The 25,391-nt window shown below is 41.5% G+C and overlaps 2 protein-coding genes across 3 annotated transcripts in view; one reads left to right on the top strand and one right to left on the bottom strand.

Annotated features, from left to right (window-relative positions):
* Window positions 1-15,376, top strand: part of tmem184a (transmembrane protein 184a) — a 23,492-nt gene extending 8,116 nt beyond the window's left edge. Inside the window, exons 5-9 of the mRNA XM_080511318.1 lie at window positions 1,724-1,799; window positions 7,721-7,812; window positions 8,998-9,167; window positions 9,286-9,483; window positions 13,160-15,376. Coding sequence (XP_080367444.1) covers window positions 1,724-1,799; window positions 7,721-7,812; window positions 8,998-9,167; window positions 9,286-9,483; window positions 13,160-13,392 — 769 coding nt within the window. The 3' untranslated portion in view covers window positions 13,393-15,376. The remainder of the gene's footprint in view (window positions 1-1,723; window positions 1,800-7,720; window positions 7,813-8,997; window positions 9,168-9,285; window positions 9,484-13,159) is intronic.
* On the bottom strand, window positions 14,850-25,391 carry mafk (v-maf avian musculoaponeurotic fibrosarcoma oncogene homolog K). Of its 2 annotated transcripts, none has more exons than XM_080511319.1 (3): window positions 25,265-25,391; window positions 19,238-19,316; window positions 14,850-19,144 (listed from the first exon to the last, which is right to left on the bottom strand). In XM_080511319.1, the coding sequence occupies exons 2-3, from the start codon at window positions 19,280-19,282 to the stop codon at window positions 18,707-18,709; spliced, it is 483 nt and encodes a 160-aa protein (XP_080367445.1). In that variant the 5' UTR covers window positions 19,283-19,316; window positions 25,265-25,391; the 3' UTR covers window positions 14,850-18,706. The 2 variants fall into 2 exon arrangements, with proteins under 2 accessions (XP_080367445.1, XP_080367446.1); XM_080511320.1 differs by lacking the exon at window positions 25,265-25,391 and adding an exon at window positions 19,709-19,765.

Raw genomic sequence — 25,391 nt, 5'->3', positions numbered from 1 at the left:
GAATTAGATAACAGATCCAGGATTTCATTAAACACATTTATAGCCTTGTTCAAGTCATTGATGAGATTGCTGCTGCTTGCGTTGTGGCCGTTATGAATGGTGATTCTCATCAATCATATAACAGTCCCACAAACTTAAATTGTAATTATATTAGTCAAGAAAAAGAATTAACATACCTTGTTATCCTGTCAGGAATATCCCAGTAGCACATTATGTCAAATTATACTGTAATGTGATTGCATCGAAATACTAAATTAATTGTAATGTTGCAATCAACTAAATAAAGTGAGACTTTCGACAAAGTACACCGTTAAAATTGGAGTTCTTCAAAACAATACAACAGACTATCATGTTGTTGGTTTACAGATTTGAATTTATTTTGCAGATTTCAGTTATTTGGCCAAAAAAGTGTTTGCGCTTGGTGAAATGGAAATAAGAAAAACCTTGAGTGTTGTTGATGAGTAGGGTCAAAGCAATTTATAAACAAATGGAGTTACACAGGTATCATTAGCTAGAAAGAAATATAAAATTTGTGATTAAAAAAAAAAAAAAAAAAAGAAAAATGATTTGCCTGTTTTGTTCTTTCTTTGTCGCAGTACTTTCGGACATGTGCAATGTGAAATCTATATAATCTCGTATAACATAATTCGCAGATTACTTATAATGCTTTAAGAACACATTAAATAATAGAATGGTTTTTGTTTTGGCGTAAAATTTCTGCTCAATGAAAACATTTTTTTTATCTTGATTGAATTTCTCAACTTCGGGTTATTAACATCATACAATATTGTCCAAGTTTTTGACACTTTACATGAGCCATTTTCTAAAAAAAAATGTTTAATTCTCTATAGCAGATTTATTTTCCTAATGTTTTTCACATCTCGTTGACTCGTTTCACCTATTCTTGAGCAGAAGCATAAAGACTTCAATTTTATTTGTTATACTGTAATTGCCTTGCATTTTTTTCTATAATTGTAACTTGTAAACAAATATCAACAAGCATTTTGTTTTTAATTTGTTTGTAATAAAAGATCCGCTCTCATCAAATATTCAACTATCGATGTTTTTACCGGTCCCGCAATGAAATTTGCATAATTATAGCAGCAAGTGGACAGTAATTGGAAAAGGATCAATAATACATACATAAAACAACGGTTAACATATCTAGTGAAGACGATGATCGTGTCTTCATTAACATTCTTATCAGAGTAGTGGAACAGTATAAGACATGAGATTTAATGACTGAGATAAAATTAACACAAGTTTTGTTTGAAATTGTTTTAAATATGTCCGTTGTAATAAAGTGTATTATCATATTGTTTCTCTCTTATGGAAAAAAGGAAAAACAAAACTTTGTATTCTAAGTCTTGACCCTCGAGTTTGCATGCATTTAAAACAAAGATAAAATGCAAGCAATATTTGAGATCTTTGAAAAAGTATAAGTCTAAATATTTTTGCTTGAAAAAGTGGTTCATTATTGATAGATTTCCAAATAGCTGCAGTATAATGTTGGTGATTGATTTACGAAACAAGTTGTTGGTGAAACGTCTGACGTGCAGACAATCTTTCAAGCTTGGATTGTCAAACAAAATAATAGGTTACAGTTTGAGCTATATTTCATTGTAATTTTCCTCATCGGATAATACATGGCCTGTTATTTGAATGTTTGAAGCTTCAGCACTGACGGGCGTTAATAGATCATTGCTGTACGTTGTCTTTGCAGGTCGAGCTGTCTGTACGGGACGTGCTGCCTTGGCGGGATGAGCTACTCCATCGGCTTTTTAAGATTCTGCAAACAGGTGAGCTTCAATCATCCGCTTATCGCTGCCCAGGAGACACTCCAGCTGACCACTGCAGCCAGCTCGCACATTGAAAACAGGAAAGGCATCAAATTGTCATTAAAAATAAACAAACAACCACAACGTTGTGCTGTAAATTACCATTCAGCTCAGATCTCCAGGCTGCTTTAAAATGACAGCTGTTATAATTGGTTGTGTGCTTTCTTGGGGATAACATCCATTGGTTTAAAAAAAAAGAGAGAGAGAGAGAAAAAAACAAAAGCGAAGCAATAGATGCCAGGTGAGAGCCGCTTGATAATAAACACGGAGAGATGATATGAGCTGTCAGCGCAGAGCTCTTTCCCCGTGTCTTGGGATGCAGCACAAGCTTTCCAGTCTAACACTGATGGATATTGGAGCTGAGAGTTACATCTTCAGAACAAAATACAGGGTGAAAAGATTTTTTCTTTATCATTTGCTTCTTAAAAAAAAAAGAAGAAAACACTCAATATGCCTTGACAGAAGTCCTACGTGAAGTGTTTCTAAAGGAATAGCTTGCAGGTTCTCTCTGGTGGCGACACCAAGGAAGGTAGAGAATATTTCTTAAAGATCAGCTATTTCTATTCTGAAAAGAAACAAATCACAAACTCGTCAATTCCTTTGTTTGCTCCACTTGTGAAAGTTTACCTGTCAAATTTCGTTCCCTCAGTTTTCTTCTTTTGGTCATCTTCATTGAAGGAAATCTAGGTATCGAACACTTGCTGGTCTGCAGGCTGCATCCAAAGGGACGCGCGAGATTTAGATTAGCTACAGTGTGTCATTGAAGTTCATATGTATATTGACAGCATGATGTTGAGAAAATGTGAGTTTGCTCTTGACGAGAGAACTTTATGCGGACCAAATCTCCACCGGGTTGGCATGAGCTTCTCACAATCGAATATTAAGACCGTCAAAGCAGAAGATCTGATAAGCTGCGAACCATTTTTTAAAAGTGTTAAAAATTCTTCCCACATTTTGGGGAAGCTTCAGCGTGTCATTAGACGAGGGCTGAACAAATGAATCACTGATACGGAAAAGCAGCCTGGAGTTATGCTGGCTCTTGGAGATAAAGTTACAGGATAAGCTACTCTTACATCCTCGACTTTTATTCAGCATTTCAGTCTTAAGTCATTTATCATATTGTGTTACACTTCAGGGATTTTTTTTTTTTTTTTTTTTGGTAAAATGGCCACAAGTGGAATCTCATCATTGCTGCAGCTGCTTGCAGGTGTTTTGGATCCAATTGAGTAAACTAAACTTTAAATGAGCACTTTAGATTCACAAATTTACCCAACCTTTTGAAACCATTTTATAGATTCGCATAAAGGTACAAAATCAATAAATGTTTGGCACATTAAGTGATGTATTTATCAAAAGCATATTAAGATGTAATTCAATGTGGCATTGTCCATTGATCTCAGTTGGTGTAATGATTTCCATCCATCTTCTGTACCGCTCTATCCAATTTAGTGCCTGCCGGAGCAGATCCCAGCTGAATATGGGGAGAAGGCAAGGTGCGCTCTGGATAGGTGGCCAGCCTTTCATAGGGCAAACACACAGAGACAATCACACATACTTAGATTCACACCTAAGGGCAATTTATGGTCCTCAATAAACCTCGATGCTGTAGGAGGAAATCTGAGCACCCTGAGAAAAGAAAATGAAAACTGCACACAAACAAACCCCTGAGCCTGGACTTGAACCAGGGAGATTGTTGCTGTGGGACAAGACGGCTAACCACTCCACAACTGTGCAGCAGAGGGTAATAGAAAAAAAGGGAATCGACTCGTCCCGCAGGGTCCAGGTCCTGCATGTTCCAGGCGGTTTTCACACTTTGAATGCTTTTTGTCCAAGAAAGAAAACTCCACATTGTGGTCCGGTTTACTTTCCACTGGCCTTTAAAAAAAAAAAATTCATATTGGAACAAAACACCAGCTGTTATTTCTTCATAAATGCAACATAATGCATGTTGAATTACTGAGGGAGAATTTTAACTGTTAACTCGTATAATCTGTAGCGAGTCATTAGCAAGAATTCCTTTATTGTTGATATTGTTATATCAATTCAGGATATTGTTCTCAGTCTTTGAATCCTATGAATCAGTGCTGCATTCACACTTCCGTCACACTTCAGTGTCTCTTTGATTGTGCATGAAACCTGCTTTTCAAGCGGCTTACGCGTGCTCATTGATGCACACCAGGGCGTGGATGGCACTCCTACACAGACCGCACCGAGGCAACAATTACACAAAATTAAGACTGTACACACCCTTAAATCTGTGATTTGGGGCCTGTCAAACAAAGACTAAGTAGTCATGAGATATATCTTTGGCAGTGGCTTAATTTCTAGTCTTCCTATGTTTAAAAAGGGACGTGTGATCCCTACTAATAACCAAAACAAATGCGTGACGATACAATCTACGCCAGCATGGCACCAAAGGAATAAACGGATGGCAAGTCTCTCTTCGCTTTATTTATTTCCAGAGGGCACCAACAGTCTGTGTCAATGATATCCAGGGTAATGTTGTGATATATAGAAGTGTGTTGCAGCAGATATCTTGTTGCCAGATGTTCTTTTGTACAGTTTACGACCTCGCCCGACCATCACGTAAATGGTAAAAATTTCATAGATAACTGGATTTTTAAAAAACAAAAATGAACAAATTACTCAAGAGTAGCGCACATCACCCTAAGACTTGAGCTGAAATATCGGTACTGCTGCTGTCAAACTGGCATTAGCCTGAAAGCGATTCTGTCAGGGTGATTTTGTAAAAACGAGCATAATGCAGCGGCTAGAGGTGGTTTTTGTTTTTCACATTTCTCTGTATTTTGCACCAGGAGGTGTCATTATTATTGGGCTTATGTTCAGATTGTACTCATAAATAGTAATTTTTTGATTTTTGGGAAAATATAGACACCATCATTTATACTCTGCTCCACAGCAGAGAAAAAACGTTTGCGATTTAAATTTAAAGGCTATCATGGCACTATTTTGCAGGTCCAGCCTGCTCAAGATGATATTGAGCCTAATGTGGCCCCTGAACTAAGAGGAGTTTGTCACCGCTGACTTTGATCTGTGGTTGTTTACATTTTTTGGGGGGTTTAACTTAAAGTCAAGTGGTCATAAGTATCTCAACATGGCCTGTTAGAAAGAAAACATGAATGTACTTTGTGGGGAGATAATTTCGACAAGGAACATGTCACAGATAAGTAAGACCTGATACAAAACTTTGAGCTTAAAATCAACCCCAACACATTTGATGTAAAGTTGCTAAACTGCTGACTTCTCATCCTCTTATCAAGCAGTGTACACTGTCCTAAGTATTAAAGTTTAATAAAAGGCTTGTAAACATTGCATTGATGCAATTACCGATTCAAAATTAATTTGAGGCAGAAACCTTGGCTGAGTTTTAATCCACTGGCTCTGAGAGTGAGCTTTATGTTTTGAATATCAAACATGTCACTGGGTATCACGCTAAATTATTTGCTTTGAGGAGATTCAGTGTGTCAAGCTGGCACTATGACAGTCATGGACTCAGTAACGACTGTCAGCACAAAAGGCTTCAAAGTAAATCACTATCATAAAAGATGTCATTTTTGCCAATCCCATCACCCAACGAGGGTCCGTCTAAAAAGCCCCCCTCTGGCGAATCAAGTGCAGCACTCCTGATCTGCTTTCATGTGCAGCATCAGTGACGGGAGTCCGAGCAGACACTGTCAAATCTCTTAGTTCAGGCTTCAGCACACAGCACAGAGGACACCTGTCCTATGGCCTTGTATTACTTGCAGCTTTCTATCCGATGTGTCCTCTGATGTCCTGTTCAGTCCTCTTCAACATCACAACAACAGGACTTCTCTGAACAAAGTTTGAAGGAAAGAACATGTCGGATGCATTACATCAATTGACATAAAATGTTTTTTTTTTTTTTTCGTATTTCAGCTACAAAATTTAAACTATTCAGCAAATTAGATGTTTTTTTCTGTTTTCCTCCTGCATTAAATCGTGGTCAACCAAATTTGGTGTCGTCTTTGTTTCGTGTGAAATTCGAAGCAGACTTTTACTAATCTTTGTCTATTAATGTAAAACAAGTAATCATTTAATCTCTTTAAAGTGACTGACCTAATTCAGCAGACATCACCTGGCTACAGTTGATGTGTGTCAAGTATTATCAGTTCAGCTTTATTTCTGTAGCACCATTACAAACCTCCCAAGCTGAAGCATAAATAAGATAAGGGCAGTTCGGTCTGTGTCTGGACGGTACAGTCTGTGGTTTATCAGTATTCCTGCTACAGCGGCAACAATAAGACAAACGTACACTTAAAGCAGCTCAGCAAAAAATATCACTGAATGGTATGAAGGTCGATCCATACTCCACAAGAACACAGAAACTTGGGCGTCATTCTTTTCTTGCACTTTATTCTCAACACGTCATTGGGGAAGAACTCCTTTTCTCCTGTATGAGGTCTGGCAAATATTGTGTGACTGGTCAGAAATTTGAGGTGGACGGGGTTGATGTGGAAAAACAAACCTGCCATCTACATTCACTATATATATATATATATATATATATATATATATATATTATTTCCCCTGCCAAGAGTTCAGCAGTTGAGTTTCTGTTGAAGTCAAAACTTTCCACGCCAGAACCAACTTTGTTCTTGTTCTTGCCACCTTGAGATAACAATCCTTTTTTTTTCTGTCTATGGACAATTTATGTCCACCTTTTAATCAGGAGAGGGCTGCAAGGTTTCAGTTAATAATTATTAAGAAATGAAAAGAGTTTTGCTGAAATCTGACAGTCCTTCATCAGAATAAAAGAAAAGTCGGTATGTTTTTTTTGTTTATTCAAAGTATGACCTTGAATTTGTTCCAAGAGAGACCAAAGTCAACTGGGAAGAGGCTTTTTAGACTGAGACAAAAATCTTAGCTTTTTGGTCATCCTGCTATTTTTAATAAACCTTGAACATGTTTTCTTGGGTACGGTGGCGGCATCATCGTTACACTCTGCTGGGCTACTTGGCAGCAGGCCCGAGACTGCTTGTGAAAGCGAAGGCAAGAAAATATTGTCAAATTGTGGAGGACAATCGGTCTGCAAATGAGCTCCAACTTGTGAGAAAATGCATTTTCCAGCCCAAACATCCAGCTCAAGAAACACAGAAAAGAGGTGTTCATGCCCGATCCTTGAGCAACCTGACAGCCAAAAACAATGACTAAGAACTGCAACGTCCACATACGTCTGCCTGATTGAACCATATCCACATTGTAAACAAAGATGTCTCCACCAAATACTGATGTTAATCGGATGAACATCTGCATTTATTTACTTTATCGTATATATTGGAATGGATTGACATTAGCTCAAAAAAGCCAAATTATACTTTCCTTGCTTTCTATGAACAAGTGTGAAACATCCAAGGGGTGAGTCAATACTTTATACGGACGTATGAAACCCGTCCGTCATTGGTAAAGTCACAGCAACAGATTAAACTCGTTGGGGTTAAAGCACATAAAGATTGATCTTCACCGTTACTGCAGTTTATAAAAGCTGGCATTTGGCTTTTTTTGAGGTGCTGTGAATGAGAGATTAAGAATAATTGCCAGACAAACACCAGATAGTCCAGGGAATCCCCGCTCCCAGCTAATAAAGCAACGCATAATCCCTCATAAAACAGTGCAGAGTTTATTAGTGAGGTTTACTTTTGAAACGGCAATACAAAATAGCATTATTGTCGAGTTGTCTGATACTGGTCATGTTTAAAAGATTGGCAAGCAGTCGGTCTCGTCAGTGAACAGTTGTGAATCTTTTTCATGTCGTTCCACGCACAAACGGATTGGGATGTCTTCCGCCTTCTCCACGGCGTCCTTGTGGTGTGTCTGACTCTGAATTGTGATGTGTTCTCCAGGCAACTCTTCAGTTCTGCGTTGTCAAGCCCATCATGGCCGTCATCACCATCATCCTGCAGGCCTTTGGCAAATATCACGACGGAGACTTCAAGTGAGCTTTGCATTTCATTCCTTATGTATCGAGCACATCCATGTCCCCGCCAGAAGGCCTTTTTCCGCTGTTTGTGCGCGCGCTGACGCATTTTGGAGGCAGAGATAATTCTATCACCTCTTTGCAGTCGGCATGTTTGGATGAAGCGCTTTCATTTCCAGCTAAAAGTAATGAGTTCAAACTTTACAAGTGCTCCGCTGCATCTTGTCCCAGTTGTCACTGCTGTGGCCATAATTGTTGCTACTTTGGGTTTTTTTTTTATATTGCATGCTAGTACTACTTCAGAAGCTTTTGTTATATGTACTAAAGAAAATTACGTTGGAACTTCTCCCCTAAATGTCACTAGTGTTTTAAAATAAACCTCTTTAATTCTTATCATACGTTCCGCTCGGTGAAGAACATTATTGTAGGAGAAGCATTGCTTTGGTTTACGTTTTTACTTTGTGTTAGCGCTACATAGTCTGGATATAAATTGTAGTCGGGGAAATTTAATTTATGTGTATTTCGGCACTTCAGATGAGCCAATAAAGGTCCCCAGAGAATAAGGAGAGCGTAATATATTCAATAAAAATTGACTTCGACGTGAAATCAAAAGCTCTAAAAATGCGCAGCCGCCAAATTCAGGTATTCTCGTCTGCCTCTCGGCTCAGTTTATCTTTCTGAAGATTCAGCTGCGACAACAATTACTTAGACACTACATGAAAGAAGCACCAAGTTCAATGAGGGCTTAATACGACGTCACCCTCTAAAAGAGAAACTCGCCTCGATTCTGCCTCTTGTTCCTCCGTAGACGTCAACAGCGAAATTAGCAGGCAGAAGTAACCGTCTCTCTCGCTCTCTTTTTTTTTTCTTCAGTCTTTAAACACTCTAAACTCAAGACCATGATGATATTTAGATTGTTTACTTCGCCACTTCCAGCCAACCATACGCTCCACAGAGCATCAGAGTAATTAGTGTAGTCACAGCTGAGTCTTCAGAGAGCCTCTCTGGAATGCAGACGCTGACAATCAAATATAGATATCGGCCCGTTTCAAACAAGCTTCAAGGACAAAAGCAAACGTCATCAGATTCATCATTTCCCTTCAGTTGAAAATATCAAGCCGGTGTCATTTTGTTCTCAAGCGGAGGATTTAAGTATCAAGATATCCTCAGGAACTCCTCTAACTCGTTTCTTGTTCTGCGCAGCGTGAATGGAGGGTACCTCTACATTACCATCATCTACAACTTTTCCGTCAGCCTGTCTCTCTACGCACTCTTCCTCTTCTTCTTCGCGACCAGTGACCTTCTGAGGCCGTACGAGCCAGTGCTCAAATTCCTCACAATTAAATCGGTCATCTTCTTGTCATTCTGGCAAGGTAAGTTCAGCCATCTTTTTGCCCCCTTTTTTTTTTTCCCTCTTTTGTTTCGAAGTTTTTCCAACTCGTGCCAGTTAAAACTTAATGAAAAGTAACGAAAACATCTCCTTGCTCACAGGAATGGTCCTGGCCATCCTGGAGCGCTGCGGCGTCATCCCCAACGCCCTCCTCATCATGGGAGAAAAGGTCGGCTCCGGCACCGTGGCAGCGGGCTGGCAGAACTTTATTACCTGCATTGAAATGTTCTTCGCTGCCATCGCCCTCCGATATGCCTTCACCTGCACCGTCTACCAGGAGAAGACGAGCGAAGTGCCAGGTGAGCGATGTCGACTGCACGGCGAGCGCGGGGAAGAAGTTCAACCGATGAGTACCTCGTGTCCTCCCCTTAAAAATGTGTTGACGTCTTCCCAGGCTCATTTCCCATCCCCCCCCCCCCGCAGAATGACGACTGACAGGTTAGCGGGAGCAGTGATAGCGCCGCTCTGCACCTTCAGACCAGCCGTTTAGGGCACTCGCACAGACCTCCAGTGTAAGACCTTTTGCAAGGCATTTACGGAGTTGCACTCGAATTAAATGCAGTGCCGCTGTGAGCTGTGTCAGTCAAGCCATAAGAGTCGCCATGAGCCTAAAGGTACACAGTTAATGTTGCCTCAGAGGACAGGCGCGGTGGAAGATTAGCTGAAATTCAGAGGCGCAGCACATCAACGAGTCAATATTTTGTATCAGCGTTGCTTCCGGGTAAAATGTAAATGGGAGTGAAGGGAAATGCCCTCTTTGTCCTTTCCACCACTTCATATATAGGAGTATGGGACGTGGAGACGAATACTAAATAGGCTGTTTGATTATTCATGTTTTTATTGAGGTGAACTCTAGGAATGTAAAGACATGGAAAGAAATCCAATGTCAAAGTAGTAATCTTGTTTTTATTATTAATTCATTAATACTAGTGCTGGCAAATGATTAATATTTGTAATTGAATTAATCACAGGGTTGATGTGGATTAATTTTCAATTAGTCACGATGAAATATCATTAATTTTGATTTGTATTAATTGCATTTAATTTTGCAAGAGCAAACGGACTCAAGAAATAATGGCATATATATGCACTTAACATGTTTATTAAACACCTTTAAGACTTTGTGTTGACAAACAGTATTTCCGTTTCAAAATGAAGATTTATCCACACTATTGTGGCCCTGTTGCGCCATCTTCAGCCAGCGACTGAGTTACTTGTTGACATTGTCTGAGAGGAGACTCGTCACTCGGCTCCTGGAGTTACAACTGGACCAACATGGCGGCTCAGTGATTTTCACTTTTACTACTAAAACAGTTTAGTATAAAGTATTTCTGAAAACATTTGAGGCGAAAAATAAGCTGCAGTTGCTGAATTTGTCTTCATTTTGGTTCCACTGCAGTTGGTTTAGATGTTTTATGAAAGTTTCACAGTCTGTCGGTCTCGGCTCGGCTTCATTTGCTTAAAGTTGGCAGGATTGTAACTCCATGCAAATGAGGCGCCGCAACGCACTCGGAAACGCGTCACACCCAAGTTGCACCGCAGTGCGTTTCAGAAAGACGACGAATGGGAAGTGAGGAATCGATGTATCCTGTGGACGCCTACCTTCTTTCTGCACTGCAGATGGGTTAATTGCGTTAAGATTTTGAATCCGATTAATCATGACGATGGATTAATCTGCAATAACGTGTTGATTTTGACAGCCCGAATTAATACATTTAAAATCCATCGCAAGCTTTCGTACCACGTCTGCCGTTTCTGTGCTTTCGCTCGGGGTAAACGGGCACGAGTGAGAAGAAGTGTGGTAGACTGCGCCTCCTTCTTCTCCTCCTCCTCCTCCTCCTCCACCACCTCGCCCTCCCCTCTGCCACCTTCATAAGCCAATTCAGACAGCACTGCTGGTGACCCTGAAACGGGAGAGTGTGGATGTCTCCCCGCTCTCCTTTCTCGTTGTGGACATCCCTTTAGTTCTGGAGTAAACTCGCCCCGACTCACAGCTGGGTGCTCAGGGACAATCAGCAGAGACGGCGGCTGTGACTGAATCCTGTTCACTCCATTTCCAGACTTCTGCAGAAAGCAGCTGGTGGGAGGAGGCAGCAAAAAAACTCATATCACGCTGATTTTGTTTTTCTTTTTTATCATCGTATTATTGCTGCTTCATCTTCCAGTTAAGCGAAATAACTCAAGCTTGTGTAATTCAATCATTTTATTTTTTTTGTTCTTTACCATTGAGTCAAAACAAGATTAGATAAATGTTTGTTTTTTTTCTCTCCTTTCAGTTTTATTGTCTTCGTAACAATTGCTGGAAGTTCTGACCCTCTACGGCAGAGACGTCCTCCAATCCAGCCCGCCAAAATTATTTTTATTTTTTTTTAACATTTTTTAACACATTTCTTAAGAGTCGCAGACACAAAACAAAAGCTGACATGTTGGTGATGCCGACATAAACAAAATAGCAAACTGGCACGCTGTCGGGGTGTGTTTGTAAAATCATCCATAATGCAACAGCTTTCGGAGAAGTTTTTTTTTTTAGACATTTCACTGTATTTTGCACCAGAATGTTTCATAAAAATTGGCTTTCTTTTGAAATTGTAGTAATCTTTGGTAGTAAACGTTTGGTTTTGTGAAAATATAGACACATATTCATCTTGTATACTCTGTGGTACAACACAGAAAAAGTTTGAATTTAAAAGTTATTATGGCACTATTTTACTGGTCCGGCCCACTGGAGATGAAACTGGGCTGTTTGTGGCCCCTGAAATAAAATGTAACACCACTGATAAAAGTGCCAAGTAGCTGCAAAGGTGATGAAATGAAGTGCATCTCCTCTTAAGCTACTCTCTGTTGATATAATAAATGTATTCGTATTGCACTTCTCTAAAATCAAATATATCAAAGCTTCCTTGGGCCATTAAAACTGGAAGTAATTGGATAATTATAATCGTAGTCTTTGTGTTAAAATGCTTGTAAATTGAAGGAGTGGGTTTTCCGCTGACATTGTTACACCATCACATGCACAAGGTCATCATGGCAATATGAAGAAATCTAGTTGCGTTAATCCCATTTCTCTAAACGATCATATCACATTAAGCTGGTAAATGATCAGTTCAATAATCCAATAATTCCAGAGATTGGATATGGATCAGATTTCAGTGAACATGTAAATTGAGCTCGTAAGTTTCTCTCTGTCGAGGTTCAGTTCTTTCATAGCAGCTTAGAGTTTAACAATCTGAAAAGCTTTCAGACCGGCAAGATGGTTATAGTGCTCTGTATACATAAAGTCCATTCACCTTTTGAAACGTAATAAAACAGAACTGCATCTAGGAAAGCTTTCGTGCATTTGTAGTAAAAACTCAAACTCGATAAACTTGCATAGTGCACAAGCTTCCCCTCATAAGCCATTTTTGGCATAATGCTCGACTCTGTATTTTCACCATTTAATGTATTCTTAGTTGTTGGGACTCAAAGAATCTTGCACCAGGCTTTTAGCATCCAAAACTGAGACATAGTTCTTTAGCAAAAAACAATTAAATAATAACATTTATGGATTTGTACAAAAGTTTACGTTAAAATCATAATTCGTCAACATTACATTCAGTTTTAAGCCGTGGAAACATGAACAAGTACTGGCAACAATGGAAGGAAAACTAAAACTATTTCAAACAAAGACAGAAGATCCAGTGAAACCAGACTCAGGAAGGGAAGATCTGCCTCGACCGGTTGGGGGATTATGAAGAGATGGAAAAACAGGACCGACGACGACTGTCGGGAAATAATTAGCATAGTGCAGGGCAGGCGGATGTTAACCCTGGAACTGCAGAACAAAAAGTGTTTTGGAGTTGTTGAGGTCATAAGTTACATCTTCAAACATTTGTAATTGAAAGACTGCAAGGAAGAAAAAAAAAAGATGTCTGACTGACGTCTAACAGAACTTGTATCATCTTTTTAACGGTCTCTCTTCTCTCCTGTGCATTTCAGCTGAAAACATCCCTCCAATGCAGAGCATCTCCAGCGGGCTGAAAGAAACCATCAACCCGGGAGATATGGTGCAGGATGCCATCCACAATTTCTCCCCCGCCTACCAGCAGTACACCCAGCAGTCCACGCAGGAAGTGACTCAGCCCAGCGCCAACGGAAAGCTGGCCACAGGCAACAAGAGCTCCCGCAAGTCCGACAAAGTCATGCTGATTGTTTCTGATGATGAGTTCTAGGGATTCTCCCGGTAGGATCCAGGTGTTTGTGGCCTCGCCACCCGTCTCTATGATCCCCTGGGCCATGCAGCTGTAGTCCAGAGAGCCGGACCGATCCCAGGTGTTTAGTTTTCACTGTCCCAGTATTGAAGATGGACGGCCTACTTCTGTTCTCTCCTAATGATCTTGAAAGCGCCTGGAGGGAAGTAAATGAGATTTTTAAAAGCTAATTGCTCGATAGCCAGCCAAGTGATTTATCTCCATCTTAGCAGTAATAAGAGCATGAAAATGACATGTCGCCTTCGTTGTGTGGGAGATATGCGTTTTCCCCTGAATCGGGCCGCCCGATGTCCGCCTCTGTCCCCCGGTGCCCGTCCCGTCTTCATCATTATGTCAGCGCTCCCTCTTGATTCTTGTCAGTTTCAAAGAGGATGTGGTTAATATGTGACTCCAGGTGGGAAGTGGGGAAACGGCGCCACCTGAGAACGAGAACACCACTTCGCGGACTGTTTCTCACATTTGCTCGTTTGAAGTTCTTGCCGCGCGCTCCCCGACAAATGGAAGGATTCGTTCAAAAGGCACATGAGTTTTGGAGCAGGCACTTCAAACTGCAGACTGCATTTCACGATCCTTTGTATCCAGAGCGGGAGCAAATCAGACAAACCGCTTTCTGACAAAGCACAAGTTAACTCATTCTCATTAACGTCCTCAAAATATGTAACAAGCAGGTGTTGACACACATTAACCATTTGTTTCTTGCAGCTTCCGCATTAATCTGAGCACTTCTGGCTTTTTGTGATTGGCATGTTTATATAACTACAGAAATTCCAACAATTGTTTTTTTTAATTGAGCTTTTACATATCTGTGTATTTAACATTCCTCTACATTAATTTTCACTCCCATTTGTCCTTGTCCAAGCCTGGATCTGGACTTTCAATAATAACAAAAAAGCAGATGTATACTGGCAGGACATTTTCCCAAATTAAGATATCAGTCAAGGGAAACTGCACATTGGAAGAGAAAATGATAATTCCATGTTCCAGGGATTGTTGAGTATGTTCAAAACATTTTAAATGCAAGTTTTGGTATTGTAACATTTTTCTGTTTGTCTAATTCTGTTTGAATTATGATTTGGGATTTTGTTAATGTATTTATTGGATGTAGATGTGGTTTAAATAAATCATCAATGTGGATGTAGGGAGAAGAACAATGCAAAACTTTGTACCGGTACATATAGGAACTATCAGCGTTTTGGGAGGTTTTTCTCCCTGTTGCCATACATGTAGCTTTTTAAATTCAGCCAGTGGAAACACATTTTTTTGTATATTTAATTCCTGATGGTAGTATTCTGCCCTCTTTTTGTGCCAATGATAGCCACCTTTCCAGGAAAGGCAATAATGAATGTATAGTTGGGTACAAAACTACTGTTTTCACTCTGTATCTTGAGTATGGCAAATTCACTCACCGAATCTTTGAATGGGGGAAAAAAGTCTTTATTTGCAAGTACAAAAAAACAGACACAGCAGACCTATTTGTAGGAATAATTTACCATACTTTAAATCAGAGCAGAAACAAATACAGATTTTATTTGTACATGAGGGTAGTTCATTGAGAAAAAAAACAATAAATGAGTGTAAAATAAAAAATAATTTAGGTGTCATTTGTTTTTTGTTTTTTTTAAACAAAATTACACAGATCAAAAAAATAAATATAAATTATATGAGCAGAGTAATGACAGGTTGTGAAGGGTACACACTCAGTTATGCTGCCTTTTATTTACTGTCATCTTAAAATCACCATTGACAGTCACTCATGTGAGACTACATACATATGAACATTACATAGAAATTACTGCTGTTGTAGTTCAACCATTTTTTTTTTTTTTTTTAAATCCACAACTCAACCTGACTTTCTCCATGGTCAAAGCTAAATACTGTAGCTTGTAGGGCTGGAAAAGCTTCTTTCTCAAAGCTTATTCAATCAAAGGTGTGTTTTCAGTAATAACCTCTAAAATCAAAGCAATGTCATCGTTATACACAATATGTGAAATAACTCTTACTAGCTTAAACACAGTTCCTGGGTAATACAAGCTTTATTTGCGACGTGCAGAAGTTAAGTAAACCATTGTATTAAATTGTTTTTACCCATGAGCATATTTTATTTAATAGTTTGCTTTCATTGAACACAAATGTAAAACATTGTTTGGCTAGCTTACAGAGCAGCATGTGTTTGAGACCTCCAATGAATCTAAATTCACTTAATTCACCCAGAGAAAGGTTTGTCTTTTATGTTATTAACCAGAGACACAAATGTTGTTATAAGTGCTGAAATATATATTTATATATATATCAAGGCATTTTAAAAATTATTCTGTAACTTCACCATGAGAGGTCGCTGTTAGGCTGCAAAGAAAATGCTTTTAGCCGTTTTCTTCCGAGTGCTGAAAATGTTTTCTTCACTGAAATTCTAGTTTGAAAGTCTTTGTTAGTTGACCGCTGTAACCTGAGCATTTTGGTCAATAGTCTGTTTATAATCTGTATTACATCTGTATTCTGTATTTTAAGTCTCACTTCAATACAACAGCAGCTTTTACAAGTTCATGACGTACAAGTGCTGCTCGATAGTAGTGTGAACTGACAGTCAGACTGTCGCCTCGCTGTAGGTCAGGGGTGTCAAACACATCTTCATTCCGGGTCCACGGCAGTATAGTGCCACGATAACCTTTAAATTTTAACTTTTAAAGTTTTGTTTTCATTGTTGTGACAACAGTATACATGGTGAAAATGTCTATATTTTCAAGAACTTCTAGGGAAAATGACTACTGTCTCAACAAAAAGCCAATTCTAATTCACAAACCCTCATGTTTGACACCCCGGATGTAAGCGATGCAGTGATTACAGCTCTAACCTAACCTGCATGTAACCCTCGTCATTAGGGGCCCACTTTGTGTTTCAGACAAATAGTGAATGTGCTGAAAGGAAAGATTCAGAGAGAGAATTTAGTTCTGGAAAATAGTCGTCTCATTGTATATGTGAAGTTTTCAGATAAAGGTCAGCATCAGTAACAATTGGACTTCAAAGACGGATTACATAATCACACCACTCCCAGATAGTAAAAGACAAATATAGAAAAATATGTAATATATATATTTATATACTGTATATGTGTACTGTATAAAACTAAGTATCAGGGGGGGAAAGAACATAGGATGTGTCAACATAGAAACCGAGTGAAAATACAAAATGAGAGTAAGAACACAGCATTGCCCCTGCTTCAAAATCACAGCAGGTTGTACAGCAGCAAAGTTCCCCATACTGTTCTTTGCAGCTATGGAACAGGGGAAGAACAGTCATGTCCTCTTAGCCAAGAGAAAATCCTGACATGAACAATCTCTATTGACTTCACTCCAAATAAGGAATGGATCCTCGGTAAGAAACGGCTTTAAAATTTCAAGTGAATTTCATATTTTAAATATCACAAAAACACATACAATAAGAGCCGGGTGTTTTACTGCATCTAGTCGTTGCAACACCACTGTTTTTGTAGAGACGGGTGTCAGGAGTTCTCTTGTAGAAGAGTGTGTCAAAAAGCAAGGTGAACGGTCGCCTCCACCGGCGGCAGCAGCACATCTCGTGACCCGGCAGTAGGAATGATTTCTGTTCGGACGGAGTTCTCAATGTAACCTGACAACACAAGCAGTGGGAGCTTTGTCATCTCCAATCTGTAATATACAGGACGGAAGTTGGATTGCATTGTACTTAAAAAAGAAAAAAAAAGGACTGCTCGTTATCACTATATCCAATATGGATTACCTACCAAAGAGTGGCATACAAAGGAAAGAGGCTAAACATCAGTAAGTGCTGCAGTATACTTCGAGTATATCATCCTTTGTTACATGAGACTTCACCACCTTGCACTGAGTGGTCACACCACATTGAAACATGCAGTTAAGCCCACGTCGGAATTGCTTTTGTCATCTTGATCCAAATTCAAACAGAAATCGTCCTGTGAACTGGTTTCATTTAAACTGTATCTGCTTCCTTTTTAAGTGCTTTATGCTGAGAGACAAATCCTCCGAATCCAGACTAACTCGACATTTTAATCCTCCTGAGTTTAACCTTTCAAACAACTCTAATAATTCAACAAGCGGTATTCTAAATGGTGGGAGTGACGGATCCACCACCAAGTCACATTCTGCACCCTCCAAAAGCCTTCAATTTCTTCCACTACCAAACCAAATTCAGCCTTTTATTTTAAACAATCTGAACTATTGTCTGACATCCACACCAGAATGCCCCTCTGTAATCTGATTGATGTGACAGACACCCTGCAGACATGTCTTTTGTGTTTGTGCAGTTCCCACCAGCAGAGAAAAGGCACAAATATCTGTCTTTAATCATCTGTTCCAAGTCACTATAGTCCAAGACGGGTAGAAAATATCAAACTACTAAATGAAACCCATATAGCAAGATTCTTGCAAACCTGTTTTGAAGTGCTGGTATCGACCATTAACTAAAATATTGAATTAATCCAAGTCAGAAATATAAATGTTTGTGTTGATTGTTTTCAACCACACCACGCACCATGCACTCTAGTTAGATGCTGTTGATTTCAAACGTCTCGTAACTATCGATATAGAATCTGGAACTGATGGTCTTTTTATTCTGGTTTCTTGTCGTGCATCCCCTTGACCCCTATCAAGGTTTCTGATGGCCTGGATCTCTTCGCTTGCCCCGGAGAGCTGCGTTTTGACTAGTTTTCACGTAACCAAACAACTTCTCCTGTTCAGCACTCCCTAAACGAGAGGAAGAACGTATCAGTGGAAACATCTGGTGTCGCGTTTGGATGGTTCTTCAGAGCACCAGTGACCACAGCTACGTGGGGAAGTCCACCGAACTTCAGACGTTACTATTGAAGGCTTCAAACGCTCCGCTCACATTGAGACACTTCATAAGATAAGGGCATTTGGCGAAAAGGCTTCGAAAATATCATTACTTTGCTCTCTGGTATTTTAGAACATTGAGAGTTGTCACATGTCCAATACTTTATGCTAGAGTGAATCTCGGTTTAGTCATGGAGGAAGGGTCCGAGCGGTGCTGGGGGTGGGGGGGGGGGGGTGCACAGTGCACAGTGCACAGACAATGTAGGTTGTGTGAGAATGACAGAAGAAGGGAGACAGAATCTTGAATGCAGCACAACATCACAAAGCTTGCCACCTCGCCCCCTCCCTCAGTCTAACCACCGAGCGTCGCCTCGGTACGCGGGGAGTGGGTTCGGGCCGGGTCAGAGCCGAGAAGGACCAGGCAGGAGAAGGAGAGCCCAGTCCTGTCGGCACTAGGAGAGGGTCGAGAACGGGGTCGGGCTGGAGTTGTTGTGATTGGCCGACTTGACGATGGTGATGACGCTGGTGGTAGCCACTTTGCCCGGCGAGAGGGGCCCTCGCGTCACTGTCCGGGCAAAACACTGCAGGGCCTCGTACTTGGCTCGCAGCGCATCCAGCTCCAGCCTCATGCTGGCGTTCTCACGCGCCAGCTTGTCCACCTCCTGCTGCAGCTCCGTCTTCTGCCTCTCCAGCTCCTCCTTCTGGGTGACTCGCTTGATGCGGCAGCTGGCGGCGTAGCCGCGGTTCTTCAGGGTCCGTCGCCGCTGCTTCAACCGCACCACATCGTCCTTGGTGAGTCCGCGCAGGTGCTGGTTGAGCTCCCGCACGGACATGGCCACCAACTCATCGTCGCTGAGCGCCGGAGCATTCTCACCCGTCTCCTTCTTGACCTGCAGGAGAGAGGGAGCAGCAGATGAGGGTCGGACAGACGTCGGAGGCGTCAGGCAGGCGTCACACTGGCGTCCTCAACTCGTCACACTCACCTTTAAAGCTTTGCTCGTCTTGAAATGAGTCGTCATTCCCTGCATGCAGACACGTGACCAGAATCTCACAGAAGACACACTGAGGACAAGAAAAACGGGGTAAGTGTTGCACAAGAACAGCTCATCAGCTCTGAATGTATACTTTTGTACTTTTGCCACATTAAATCCAGAATGCAAGAAGAAAAAGCAAGGGGAGTTTCATAATGTTTTGGAATCTTGTAGACTGGGTGACAAGACACAAGTGACTTGACGTCCTAAAGTTATTTTTTAATCCCAACTTACTAGATTTGTTATATTCCCTCATTATAGACAATCTTTGTAATAGTCTGTTATAAAGTAGTGTGTCTCAACAACGCCACTATTGGGAGTGACAATGTTACAATGACTGAAGTTTCAGTGACTTTGCTTATTTCTCTCTCAATCCTGCCACCGTGCAGACTTTTCGCTTCAGCATTCACATCAGTTAGTCACCTTTTCACCAAAACTCCTGTTTACCACGTGAGCGTTCCTCATTGATCCAACTGTAAGTAATACTAGCGTCAGCATATTTCCCTAAATAAACATGACCTTCACTTTATGAGACCTTTGTGCTTATTGATGCATGCTGGTGGCTTATCTCAACTGCTGTTGCTGCTTCTGCAATTCATTTGTAAAACATTTACTTGCCATGGAAGATGGAAAATTAGCATTTGTCCGGGTGAGTTTGTCATCCCTGCATTACAGCGAGGGCCATTTTCAACCTTAGATTGACCAACACAAGTGTTGCCGTGTTCCTAAGTAGCAGATTTCTCTGAACATGACGCAGCCTGTTGCAGATACAGAATATGAAAGATCAGCATGAATGACGCAGATCCAAGCTCCCCTCTCTATGAAATAACAGTGAGACAACACAGCAGCATTCCAGAGTTACATCATATGTCAATATTAGTGTCGGTTTGTGCCACATGTACCAGCAGATGGCAGCATGTCTCCAGTAAATACCAGCATTGGAGCGTGCCTGTATTTACCTATGAGGAGAGGAGGAGGAGGAGGAGGGCCCTGACAATGTAGTTCACTAGACCAAGCAAAATTAGAAACAGGCAACCTCTCTGGTCTTTGCAGAACTTTGCATTTAAGCTCTTGTGCCTTAGTGATTTTGCCAGGGCAGTTTTTAGAAAAGCTTTCTCGTGCTCATTACAGCGAGGCACATGCTTTCCAGACTGCTGCCATGGCCAAAAAAAGCGAGAGCGCTGAGCTGTGATCCTGTGAGAGGCACACATCCCCCCAAGGCTCCATTTCAGGACCCGCAGACCAGCTCGACTACGAGTGCACTGTTCCATGCTCACGGCTACCATGGAAACGCCCTGCCAATGGGCGTGGGAGTGTGAGTCACATGGTCACCAAAAGGGTAAACAAGTCTCATTCATAACCGCAGTACAGCCCATACATAGTACAAATCAGAAGCATCCACTTCAAGGCAGCACAGATATTCTTCTGTGATCATATCGGGTTTTTTTTTTTTATTATTTCCTCCTCTTTGACTGCAGTTTAATCTCATCTGGTATCTCTGTGTCTACAGCAACAGGCAGTCCAAAACACTCCCCATAACACTCTTAAACACGTAACATTTACGGTGATGCTGAACTTTACAGGGCAGTAGGTGCGCGTGTGGAAAAATTCCTGGAGATAGAGTGTCACAGAGAAATACTTTCCTTTATAGTCACTGATGTATTTTTTGCTGAGAGACAATTGCAGTCTATCGATTCAGGGCTGCGTCTCTATGGCTGGATCCTCTTACGCTGGGCTTTCCTGAGCTTCATGCCCTTATTTAACTCCGAAGGGGGTATATTTAGCGCACGCTGCTGACACAAATTTCTGCCAACTAAACAATTTAAGTGAGCATGTGATAAGTGATACGCTGGTAAGAGGGCAAATACCTCCCTCAGCTTTCCTCCATGAAAGCTGCTTTCATGGAAGACTGGTGCACTGGGTGTGACGGCTCATTTTAGGATGTTTGTCATCTCTCCACCACGGCTGTAAGTGCTGCTAATAGAAGACTTTACCAAATCAGACCGAGAACAAACAAAACAAAACAAACTACTTTGTGACTTTCAAACATTAGTCGTCATCCTTAAAATAGCTCAACTCTGATTCCGAATCCTGCCTTGGAAAAAAAACAGGAGCCAAACCCAGAGCCACATGAACTGCTGTTCAGAAAATTTATAGAACATCTGCTGTTCGCGGTTGCAAAAACACACTGCAAAAGAATTGCATAATCGAGATTTCAGAGGCATCAAATAAACATGAAGGCCTTAAAATGAGGCATCCCCCAAACAGAAAGTTGGCCTAAACGGACTCAACTAAGTGGGATTGCGTCAGAAGGGGGTCCCTGGGTATATTCCTCTCAAAAGATTGTGGAAATGTGGTGTGGGGGGCCTCCCTTCTCTTCAGACGAGAGGCCTCCAGCCTAAACCAAGAGGCCAGGTTGTTTCCCTCAAATTCTTTAGGCATGTGCTTATGTTTTTGCAACTCACGCAGGGACAAGGTTTTCTTGATCACGAAGTCTCCTCCGAGGAAAAACAGCAATTATATCAGACAGCCAAAAGCCACTCTCCCGTGATTGTGCCACACGGGTGGTGAGGCTGACAAACTAAACGTTGCTTCTCGACACGGCCGAGAAAACAACTCTTATTTGGGTTTTTCATAACAGTGAGGGAGAAAGTCTGGGAAAATATCTCAAAGAAGAAGAAAAAAAGCCACAGATGGCGGGTAAAGAACAAAAAAAAAAAAAAAAAAACCTGCATTCCTGAGTGAACACACATGTGCAAACTCTCACATGCACACAGGCAGATCTTGGCTGCGGAGGGGAGCGAGGCTGTCTGAATATGTCCTGCTATGCACTCGGCTGTGGGGGTGGAGTTCAAGACGATCCCACTTGTAAAACAATGGGCTGCAAATTTCACAAAATGTCTGGAATTCAAAAGCGCCTCGCGTCTTTCGCCTGCCCAAACAAATCCCCCTACGTGCACGTGTGTGGTAGAACGAAGACCACCGTCTGCGAGGAGTGCAGGTGATACAGTCCAGCTTTCTGTTCGCTTCATGTACGACAGCGAACGCTAAATGGGTTCTGCTCACTCAGCTCTTGTTTGTTTGGACAGCTGTGGAAGGCACAACTCGGTCTGCTGAGCTGTTTGGGTGCACGTCTTGTTTTGAGAATGAACAGATCCGTCTTCTGAGACCTTTTGTGACCCCATTTAATAGAGAAGAGAGGGAGAAGAAGAAAAAAATGCAGGCCCGCACATGTGTACAAATATGAATGTTACACATGTTAACCCACCACAATAGCTTATGTTTACTGTAATCCCACGTTAGACATCTGCCTCAAGTTCATGGCTGCACTTGAGTTGCAGCAGGTGAGCGCGGGGCCGCCGGCCTCTCCAACAATAAACAGCATATCAACGACTCCTCTGCTCACGCTTCGGTGATAAATGCAGACTCGGCTTGTCTGCGCGCTTTGTTTTTCTCCTCTTTTCAGCTCACTTAGGCAGTGGGATCAACAGAGAGCAGACTCACTGCTCGCCCTTGACCGTCTGCCACGGTCCTCTGAGAAAGCTCCCGCTTTTCTTGCACTCATTCCAAAAGGAGGTGAGGAGCTTTCCGCCGCAGACTGGGGCGCGCAGCCCACTCTTGCTCTTTTCCTCAGCGCAGCACATTCGGTGGGATAATATGCGAAGGAAATGGAGAGCATAGCTGAGCAGTGAGTCACGCTGTTTACTGGTAAAAGCGACGGCCGGCGGTAGGGAATCACACCCTCCTGATCTGACGTTTCCTGGAAAATCCCGTTGTTTCACGGAGAGGAAGGAAAAGTACAGAGAACCTTGGAAATGGTTGGCATGACCGCCGGAATGTTTGGTGCGGAAAGGGAGGAGAAGTCACCAAACATCTGAGAAGAGATATTCCCCCAGCCGTGACACTTGAATTTACAGAAATGTTAAGAATGCAAGGAAAATGGAATTACAAGAACATTCTTGATGTTATGACCAGTAATAAGAAAATAATAGGCCCAAAGTCTCTGGAAAATCTGCTTCGATTCTTTACTTGGAAATGTTAATATTAATCCAGTTAATGTTCTTTTAATCCAACAAACTGGGGCACTGGCATCAACACAGGCAGGGACGTGAGCAGAAATCACAAGTTTGGGTTATTTTAGAGTGTTTGTTTACATCGCCGTCACTTCGCAATGTGACTCACAGCCTAATCAGCAAGTTTTTGTTGAGAATAAACAAGGCATGCCCGACAGCATGGTCTCACTAAATAAATAAATAAACGAGTGAACCCGACACTCGCCACACCTGTGGACCATCATGAAGTGAAAGCAGTGTTTTGAGATCCAGGAAAAGACGCGATGCTAATCTCTGTGGCCTCAAACACCTTGTAACCGTCAGGGAGTCAGTCTGCAGAACCTTTTTTCAAACAATCGCCTCTTATTACTCCGTATGCACTCTGTTTGGCGTGTTCTACTGAGTGTAAAATCGCCGGCTTCCAGAGTCAATAATCCAAACTCGACAACATCTTTTTTCTCTCCCTTTCTCTCTCTCTCGCTCTCTCTCTCCCAGTAAAAGCAGCAAAACACATCACAGCCAACAAAATCCCAGTGAGTCATCGCATTGCTCCCCACAAATATTTCACTTTCACAACACTCCACCACCAAAACGCTCTGTATTCCACATCGCTGTCTGGTTAGATGAAGAGATGTAACCAGGCAATTCAACCATAGGGGATTTCTTTTAATGCGCTTGTGAGGTGGTGAAATGAGTCAGCTGCTGTGACTTCTCCATCCGAAAAAGACATCATCACTTTGGTGATTGAACCACATGTTACCCCTCATGACAGGAGGGGGTGGATGGAGGTGGGGGTGGGGGTGTCAGAGACACAGTAAGCACCCAACTGTGAGTGAAGAAGAAAAAAGAAAAACATCCTGGGCAAAAATCTAAGCGGAACAAGTTGCCCAGAGACAAATATTTTCCATCTATTAATCACAGTGACATTAAAAAAAAAAAAGAAAAAAAGATCAAAAGTCAAAGAGGAAAGGAAAAGGGAAGAGTAGGTAAAGCTTTGATGATCATGAGGTACTATAAGGTCAAAACAAAAACAAAAAAAATCCATCAGGTCAGCACACTGTGAGAACAGGGTTTATTTATCTCCACCCATTAAGATTTATGTGGACCACAAATTACAGCTCAACACCGAGATAAGATAAAGCCATTCGTTCCTCCTCAGTGATTGATTGTTTGTGGAAATATGTGCACCTCCTGCTGTTTTCAAACTGCTGCTTTCTCCTGTGTAGGCCAGGCAGCCCTGGTGGTCTCACCTCACGTCGTGCCCTTTGTCCCACATGTTGAAAATGCAGACCACGTGTTGATCCCAATGTCAAAAGCAGGCTGATGTATATCAAATACTCTCCTCAAAACATCTGAGACGAAATTAAAGAGGATATGGAAATGCTTTACTTTAAACTTTTTTTTTCACTTCTAAATATAATCTGAGGAACAGAAGACAAGTTAAAAATGTTTTGATTGAACTTAGATCTCAATTAAATTTTTTTAATTTGTAACAGTATTTTAAAACTAAAACAGAGAATTAATGTTTGATAAATAAAGTCTGCGTGACTTATGAGCGCTTTACACTGATCCATTCGCGTCAATGTTTTTGCACTAAACAGCTTTAAACGAACGTCGGGAAAAATAAATCAAAATAAGGCAAAAATAACAGACGTTTATTCTAATGAACTTGCTGATCTCGCCTGTCCAGACGTCTGATCCACTTTGTGCGCGTTTCTCCAGAACAACACGTGTCCCGCACGAACTATTCGCAAAGTCAACAACCGACCCGAAGAACCGGGTCAGAACTCATCCGGAGAGCCGCGTGTCCGACACGGACCTGCCCCGACATGTCACCCCGAGAACTCCCAACTATTGACACTGGAATAGGGATTTTAACCGAGAAAAACAAACAAACCAAAAAATAGAAAGAAAGGAAAGCGCTCACCTCTGTGGACGGATTTCAGTGTGGACCCGGGTGAATATGCGGGAGTCGGTGTGTCGGACGCGGGCGGGCCGGTAAAACGTGACACACGGCGGGTGTGTAAACGCGTGGAGCGGACGGCGGCGGTGTA

This window comes from Blennius ocellaris (genome assembly GCF_963422515.1).
Source record: "Blennius ocellaris genome assembly, chromosome: 16".
Classification (NCBI taxonomy): domain Eukaryota; kingdom Metazoa; phylum Chordata; class Actinopteri; order Blenniiformes; family Blenniidae; genus Blennius; species Blennius ocellaris.
This window is presented reverse-complemented; position numbering and strand designations above follow the sequence as displayed.